The 8,555-nt window shown below is 35.1% G+C and overlaps 1 protein-coding gene across 1 annotated transcript; it reads right to left on the reverse strand.

The window, feature by feature from the left end:
- Positions 1 to 4,221: 4,221 nt before the first annotated feature.
- On the reverse strand, positions 4,222 to 6,968 carry ly86 (lymphocyte antigen 86). Its single transcript, XM_081352244.1, has 5 exons — positions 6,795 to 6,968; positions 6,075 to 6,161; positions 5,860 to 5,988; positions 5,734 to 5,786; positions 4,222 to 5,640 (listed from the first exon to the last, which is right to left on the reverse strand). Exons 1-5 carry the CDS (start codon positions 6,937 to 6,939, stop codon positions 5,548 to 5,550), a joined length of 507 nt encoding a protein of 168 aa, XP_081208370.1. The 5' UTR covers positions 6,940 to 6,968; the 3' UTR covers positions 4,222 to 5,547.
- Between the last annotated feature and the right edge of the window lie 1,587 nt (positions 6,969 to 8,555).

Consider the following 8,555-nt stretch of genomic DNA (forward strand, 5'->3'; position numbering starts at 1 on the left):
TACAGACTAATTTGCAAAGAAAGGTAAAACAAAGATTTAGAAAATAAGTAGTACATCTTTGCAAATTATCTGTATTTACATTATCCCATGTGGTCAGGATCTCACAAAAATATTAATGAAACAATAACATCAATATATATATATATATATATATATATAAACAATAAATCTTTGTAAATTATCAACATTAACAGTATACCATCTGGTTTGGAAGACTCATTAATTCAACATCAATAATAAAACAAATACTTGTAAATTAATAAAATATAAAGAATACACATTATTATTATTATTATTAGTTGCACTAGTCTATATTGACATTTTATAGTGTTTTATTGGCACCACAAATAACATAATGGAAAACAACATAAACAAAAAAATACACATATTAAATGACAAAGAAGGAATCACTTTAAAGAATAAGAGTTAAAAGTTAATAAGTTAGCCATGATTTAGTCTGGCATGTAACAGTCTGTAATGAGAAATAAAACTTAAAAAGGCTCAATAAATGCCCCACATGATGGTTTTATCAATCATAAGGTTGTGTCTGTTAAAGTGGTTAAAGACTCTGATAGCAGGATATTTGGAAATACAGTATCAACTCCACCCAGCTGAAAAAGCCCGGCTAAAACCAGTCTAGGCTAGTTTAAGATGGTCTTCCAGCTTGGCCAAGCTGGTGTTAAACTGGTCTTTTAGCTTGTCTCCCTGCTGGTCAGCTAAAATAAGTGTCTAAAACTCAGAGCTCAGGGTGTTCGACCGGCCAAACCTGCCCCGATTACACCCGCAACCTCTGAGACTGGATATTATAATCGACCGACTATCATTCTGTAATTCTGATCGATTAGTAACGCGACGCCATTTTGTGTCAGCTGTGTTTAACTGCACATATTGAACAAGACGAAACAAATATATATTTTTGCATTTGCCCTCCAGCAGAACAGTTCTGAATGTGTCCAGAGTTTCGCTGCTCAGTTCATGGGTCAATGAATAACTCGTTTGAGAAGTTTATCATTGGTTGTTTCAGTGCTCAAGCAATGCATCTTTTGCGGCCCGCCTCCAAAAAGAACAATACTTCAGTTTCACTGGTCAAATATGTTAATAAGCGATTAAAGCTATGGTCCATTTCTTTCATTATCATGTAAACTACACCTACACTGGGCGGCAGGTTGTGCTGAAAGGCCTACAAATCTACAGTAAGACAAGATGCAGCGAGACCTCCATCTCCAAACTAGCCGAAACTTGAGAATGATGTTATTTATTGACCGTTACCTAGGCTTCCAAATGCAACCCTGTTGCTAGGGAACAACCTTTCACAGCAACAAAAGGTTTCCTTTATCCTCAGTGAACGAGCCTGAGAGAATACCTCAGCAGTGCAGTCTGAGGACAGCGACTCAGAGCCATCCCGGCACATAACGGGCACGATTTACAGATGAAAACCTCATAATCAGGTCATGAGGGAAGGCCTGAGCTGGGCGAGTGACGGCGACTGCTTTATGATGCTCTTTATGGACAGGAAACAGCAGTGAACAACATTGAACTCTCATGCTTTTTGCACGCTTGCACTCTGATTTGGAGCGATTTGCAGCATATCTATAAAACGGCCATTTGCATGTCAAATTTAAGGCAGTTCTTCAATAAGCACATGCTAGTGCATTTGCAGGTTTCAGCTTCTTCAAAGGCACGGGTGGTTGGAGAAGAAGTGAAAAAACAGGTTTCCCATGGTGAAGGATGGCTCTCGGCTAACAGTCGTTTGTTGTGCTGCTCCCTCCATGTTGCTGATTCGGTTACTGTGGGCGCAAACAATTCGTCCAGTAATCTGTTTATTAATAAGCACCAATACTGATTCAAAAATGTCTTGGATTCCCAAAGTAATATTTCAGTCAATAATTAACCCTTTTTCAGGTTTCAAGGATGTTCAATGTTCTTTATGAAACCACGAATGCCAATTACCTTTATTTGCGTGTACTGACTAAATGTATTGACATTCGTGTATTTATCAGCCACTGAAACGTCTGTGATTCATCCTCATTGTAATATACAGTAGCCTAGTCAACATTTGAAGTGGATCAAAACCTTTCATCAAAGTTATGCATGAATTTTGAACAATACCCGTTCTTGTCTTCTATAGGACAACTGTTTAATGCTTAACAAAGTTAAACTGTTGTTGATTTTTCAACCTGTTAATCAAGGAAACTTTTGTAATGCATTGCTAAAAAATGTAATTAAATGAACATACCTAAAGTTAAAGTATATTTTTAAGTATACTTTATGTAATAAGTATAGTAATATCAGTGTACTAGAAGTGTAAATGTAGTGTTTCAATACGACTTGGGACTGAATTGGCCACTTTTTAGTGTATAAAGTACTTTAACATATACTTTAAACTTTGAGTACACAGCTAGTTTACAACTAAGTTTTTTGTTCGTACTGCAAAGCGTTTGTAAAGCCTACTGATAGTCAAATACTTATAGCACATTTTTAAGTTCATGAAAGTACACTTCAGTAATTTAGTAGTATTCTTTAAGTGAACATATAGCGTCACACTTATAGATTTGATAATACTTTGTGTATTATTTTTGCACTTTAAGTATATACTACTATTTTCCTATTTAGGTGTTTAATGTTTGATGATCACGTTATTTTACATTTGCATAAGCAAAGTTCTATCAATTGTTTCTTGTGAAAAAGTATTTAATATACTACCCAATCAAGAGTAAACAGTATACTTAATTATACTTTTAAGATATCTCAAACAAAAGATTATAGGCCAAATATACTTAGACTTTTCTCAGTATAAGTCAAGTATAAGTGCAGTTTTAAGTAGACTAAAAGTATACTTTCTTATTTTTAGTTTAAAAGAATAACAAACTGGACTAAACTTCTTTTTCGTAAGTTCCCAGGCCTAGTCTCTTTAAATGGCCCAAAACCTTTAAGTTTGATCCTTCTAAATTTGTCTGCTAATGCTATTTTGACCACATGCAATAATGGCCTTACTTGTTTTACGATTTAAAACAGCTGTGTGACGAAGATTAGCTTGTGTTTTCAAGCACTGACTGAAGTAAATGAAATTCCCAAGCTGGCCCTGCATTTTCTCATTTCAAAAAGTGAAGTTTACTTTCTAAATGATGCGATGCGTCGCAATGATCATGCAGTTTTTCTTTCATGATGGAAGTTCTGGTCTGTATGACGAGACAATAAGCAAGTAAACGTAGATGTGAAATGGGGAAGGAGGCCGATCTAATCTCTGAGGACAGGAGAAGACTCTTCACACAACCAGATCTGCCTGTTTAATATTTCATGCATATACATTAGGTCTGTATGTCATTATCAGGTCACATCACTCCTCATGAGTAAGTCGGCATGTGATGAATTTGTGTGTTATCATCATGAAAGAGCAGAAACTTCGTGGTTTGTGTTGTTTGCAGTTAAATATGGTGTCTAATATTTTGAGAAACTTAAAAACGTTCCACTTTTCACTTTAGTTAATTGCATCAGTTGATTGCATCAACTTTGTTTTAATGCATTCACAGATTTTTTTTTACAATACATAAACAATATACACATAATTTGTTTGTTTGTTTGTTTTTAAAGGGAAATCCAGATGAATAGTTAAATCCTCAGCAGTGATGAGAGGAGATGTGATGTGACTGAAGCAGCAGAAAGGAGATGTTGCTCAGCGGAGCGATCAGAAGAGTTAATGTCTCCATCTCTTGGTGACAGTCAGAATTGCGCGTGAAACTTTTGTATTTATATACAATTATATTTAGTGTGTGATGCATAAAAAAAAAAAAAAAACAAACTTAAAGCACCCATGCATTCCCAATTTTGGGTACATGATTTTAATTATTTTTTGTATATGTTTGCCTTACTGTTATGTATAAGGTAGCGTGCTCCAAAACAATGACAAAATTCACATTCAGAAGATATAAGTATTCAAAACGTACAGATTTTGATGATATATGGCGTATACATGCATAGCAGGAGAGGGTCAGGAAACATTTCCAATGCAGTGTCATTTACACCCCATCTCAAACTGTGGATTGTGTTTAATTTTTTAATTCTATGATGGAAATCATATTTGAAATAAAATGGCAGATTTTTTTTTATGTCTAGCTATGGATAACTTCATAGAAAAAATAAAATAATAATAATAAAATAACTTCATAGCTGCAGCATTTTAAGCATCCTAAAAAGACAGAATTCTCAATTTTTCCAGAATTTGAAGAAATTAAAGCTTTATTGAAAATAAAACATAATAATTATATTCACTTCACACAGGCTATTAATAAGACTTATTCTGTGCAAAACTGTATGGAAGTAAAAACATGACAAATGTTTTTGAAATAAAAAAGCTTGTTTTCATTTGTTTTTAATCCGTTTTTATGAATGAATGACTCTCTCACCCTTTGCTCTATAGTTTTCGTCAACTGCCGCTTGCGCCCCCTGCTGGTGAGCCCACTAACAGCTGGAGATTATCAATCGGCAATCTACTGATATTCCTGCCGTTCCCGGATGTCAAATGTTGAAATTTCTGTTGAATTTGAACCACTGAATTTGTGGAAGCGAGGCGTCTGGCGAATATTATAGGTTGTATTTTTAAACAGAATGAATATTTTGGAAGTGAAATCTGAAAGGTGACTATGGATTATTGAATTTTTAATAATGAAAATGTGTTTGAAATGTTTTGAATTGAAATATTCACAGTTTAAATATACAACCATGTTAAATGTCAGCCCATAAAAATGCAAGCCCTAAAAATACAATGCATTCAAATGCATGCAGGGCTAATGCAATGCATATTTTTTCAAGTAGTGCAATTCAACAAGCTTCTTTGTTTAAAAACATTTGTCATTATTTTACTTCCATAAAAATGGCACAGTCACAATTAATGGAAAATATAAAAAAAAAAAAAAAAAATTTTCAAATGGTTTGGGTTTCTGTTCACTCTTTGTTCAGATCATAGCTTTCAACATGTAATGTAGGCTAAATCTTTTTTTCTTTTTTGGCATGAAACAAAAAATACCATAGTAGGCCTATATATTTTTTGCCTACTCTGACTAGCATCTGATTGAAACACTTCTGGAACAAGAACAAATGACTTGTTCAAGACTTGATTCTGATGTTTGTGGTTTGCTATTGGCTGATCTCATGTGAGTGACAGGTTATAGCCCCGCCCTCGTCATCAGAGAAGAGGAGAGATGCTGCAAGAGGAACTTATTCTGATTCAACATTACCAGGAACATGAATTATAATGATGTGCACAGATAAAGCATTTACAATAAATAGACCTACTGCAAGAATTGTTGATTTTTTTTTTTTTTTTTTTTTTTAAGATTAAAGGTCTGGGACAAGGGCGAAACAACAAAATTATGAAATCATCTGAAAGCAGCAAAAATCCTGACATTCACTCAATTCCCATTTGAAGAAACTACAAAAACGTCCAAAAGAGAAACAACACAATTAACATTGTTTAAACACCTTTCCCTAAATGCATAACGTTCAACATAATGTGAGAATACACTCTAGACACTCTGAAGAACAGGTCCTCTAGTTTTCACTATGGAGGAAAATAGTTGCATTAACGCAGGCAATCTGGAAGCCATCTTGATTTATTGCATGTAGGTTAAGATGAAAATCACCCTGTGGAAGAAACATAATGCAATAAAGACATTTCAGATCCATACTCACAGTAAATAAAAGCATAGATGTTTAAATGGAATGTAAAAGCCAAACCTTTAGAGGAAGGTCTACTTTTGACTTAAATGATGATTCTATGGTGATGAGTTCTGGAGAAATAAAAAAAATAATTTCATATTATCATAAAAATGACAAACACAACCAAAACCTTCCTGTGCTCACCTCCTCTCCTGCTTCCACAAAAAGTGAACCGTGGGAAATGAGGAAGACAGAGGGGTTCGTCCCGACTGAATACATGGATGTCTTTTAGCAGCAGCTCAACTGATGAATAAAGCTCATCGATGGACTGCCCTGTAAGAGAACACACAGTTACTGCTTCAAGGCTTGATTTCATTCATCTGAAATGATCATATTAATAAAGATGAGTAAGATCTTACTCAGAATAAGGGCCAATCTGATTGTCATAGGATCAGTCAATCTGTTAGGGCAAGGCAGGAAAGTAAATCCCACATCCTGTAAAGGGTCTGAAACATTGAAATCAGAAAAAAAGGCAATTTGAAATACATTTTAAGATAAACTGAGCGGTTTGAATTGAATATAAGAAATCATTAGTTGATGTAAAAGATTAACATCTCTCAATCAAGCAACATTCAGAAATGTGCAAATGAATGTATACACCATATTCAAAAGTTTGGGGTCGGTGAGATTTATTATCACCAAGGCTGCATTTCATTGATCAAAAATACATTAAATAGAATAAAAATAAAATATTATTACAATTTAAAATAGCTGTTTTCTATGTGAATATATAGTAAAGTGTAATTTATTCCTGTGATCAAAGCTGAATTTTCATCATCATTACTCCAGTCTTCAGTGTCACATGATCCTTTAGAAATCACTGCTCAAGAATCATTTATGATTATTATCAATGTCGAAAACAGTTAATATTTCTGTGAAAACCGTGATACCCTTTTTCAAATAACCAGAGTTATTTTGACCAATATAGTTCAGAAGCACGGCATTTATTTGAAATTGAAATAATTTGTAACATTACTTTAGTGTAACTTTTGATCAATTTAATGCATCCATGCTGAATAAAAGTATCAATTTCTGTTAAAAATATCTCACTGACAGTGTGTGTGTGACACTGATCTCACCGCAGCTTCTGTAGGTCACCGTGAGTCTGTCTGAGTTGCACACTGTGTGAAGAGGCCATTGGTGATCCTGAGAGTAAACCCAATTCATCTGAACAATACTCAGAATCAGAACTAATAACATATTATCACACAGACGTAACTTCATAGCCTTTCAGTTAGACCCAGAATCTGACTAACTTCTCATGAATTTTAGGTGAAATACGCGGAACAAGGCAACTTAACTTCTCATTTGTGTCAAATGATAATGTCATTGTGTCAAGTTTCACTTCCCGTATTCACTAACAAGGTTTTATTGACACGATCTCATAGACACTTTCTGAAATCCAACTGAAAATATTTTTTTTTTTATTGTAATTTTTTACGAATTATTTGTGTATTTTGACACGACTGGAGTGTTTTAATACCAAATGCATGCGTGGCACCATAAAGCATGGCATGGGAAAACATAATGGCACTGGGGACACATGTCTGCAGCAGGCGTTGGAAGGATCTACTAAATTGCTGGCACTTTGAAAATGGACCAATACTTGGGGATCCTGCTGAACACAATGTAGACAAGACTAGAGGATCTGTTTTGAGATCAAATGTGTATTTTCCAACATGATAATGATTCAAAACTGTCTTCAACTCCTCGGTCCCCTGACCTTAAAGCCATTGAAAACATGTGATAAGTCATGCAGGTCTTCCAATGAAGCTCAATATTGTGAAGAACTTAAGGGGGATTGGAAAGAAGTTGCAATGCTCAAAAGCATGCACAATGCCCAGCAGGAGAATGGCTGCTGTAATCAAAAACACGGGAGAAGAGAACCAATAAAATATTAATAACTAATTACATTTTAGTCAATGTATATAGATTTTTGCCTTTTTTTGCTTAATAAAATAAAACGCAAATTTAATTGTATACTGGAGTTTGCCTTTTTTATCAAATTATTTAATCATTTTAACCTAAACTCAATAAAACATAATCTTCATATTTTGATTGTTTAATAGAGCCTGAAGTGGCATTAAAAGCAAATATTGTGCAATTATACTCTCTAGACATCACTTTTGGCCATTACTTTAGGCTCATCCATCCATTAAATCCAAAATCAAGTAAAGTCACACAAATTCCAGCAATGCATGTTGTTCCAAAGCACTTTCTTAAAGTCCCCCTGTGGTGAAAATCAAGCCTTTAATGTGGTTCATATGTTTATGTGGTGTTTTAATATGCTTTAAGTCAACACCATTGCCAAGTATTTTCTCCTTAAAGCCTGGGACACACCAAGCCGACGGACGGCCGTTGGGCAGTTTTTGTGCGTCGGCCGACTAAGTTTTCTCAGTGTGTTTGCACCTTCGGCAGAAATTGGTCCTCATCGACTTTTTTCGGCCGATTCGACAAGTTGAATCGGTATCGGGCCGTCAGTGAGAGAGGGAACTCTGATTGGCTGTTCAGCTTAGTGAACGAGTCAGTGCATGAGAATAATAGCAAAACAGCGAGCAAAGAAGTCAAAACGGTACAGATAGACGCTGTTCGAAAGTTACGTCATCTTACCTGAGTGTTCCTTGGCGAATATTTCAATATTAACATGAGCGGAGTGGAATAAAGAAAGTGTTTAGCAGGATTGATATTCAAAACGGTAAGCACGCACTGCTTTGTTCATGGTTTGTGTGCCGGCAGCGTCGTATTCTCTTTTTGAATGACGAATTTATCTGCAGAAATAGACAGTTGTCTCATTTACACGCAGGCGCAGAACACGCATTAGCTGACAGTCGGCATAGTTC

Source organism: Scardinius erythrophthalmus (assembly GCF_964197995.2).
Source record: "Scardinius erythrophthalmus genome assembly, chromosome: 22".
Lineage (NCBI taxonomy): Eukaryota > Metazoa > Chordata > Actinopteri > Cypriniformes > Leuciscidae > Scardinius > Scardinius erythrophthalmus.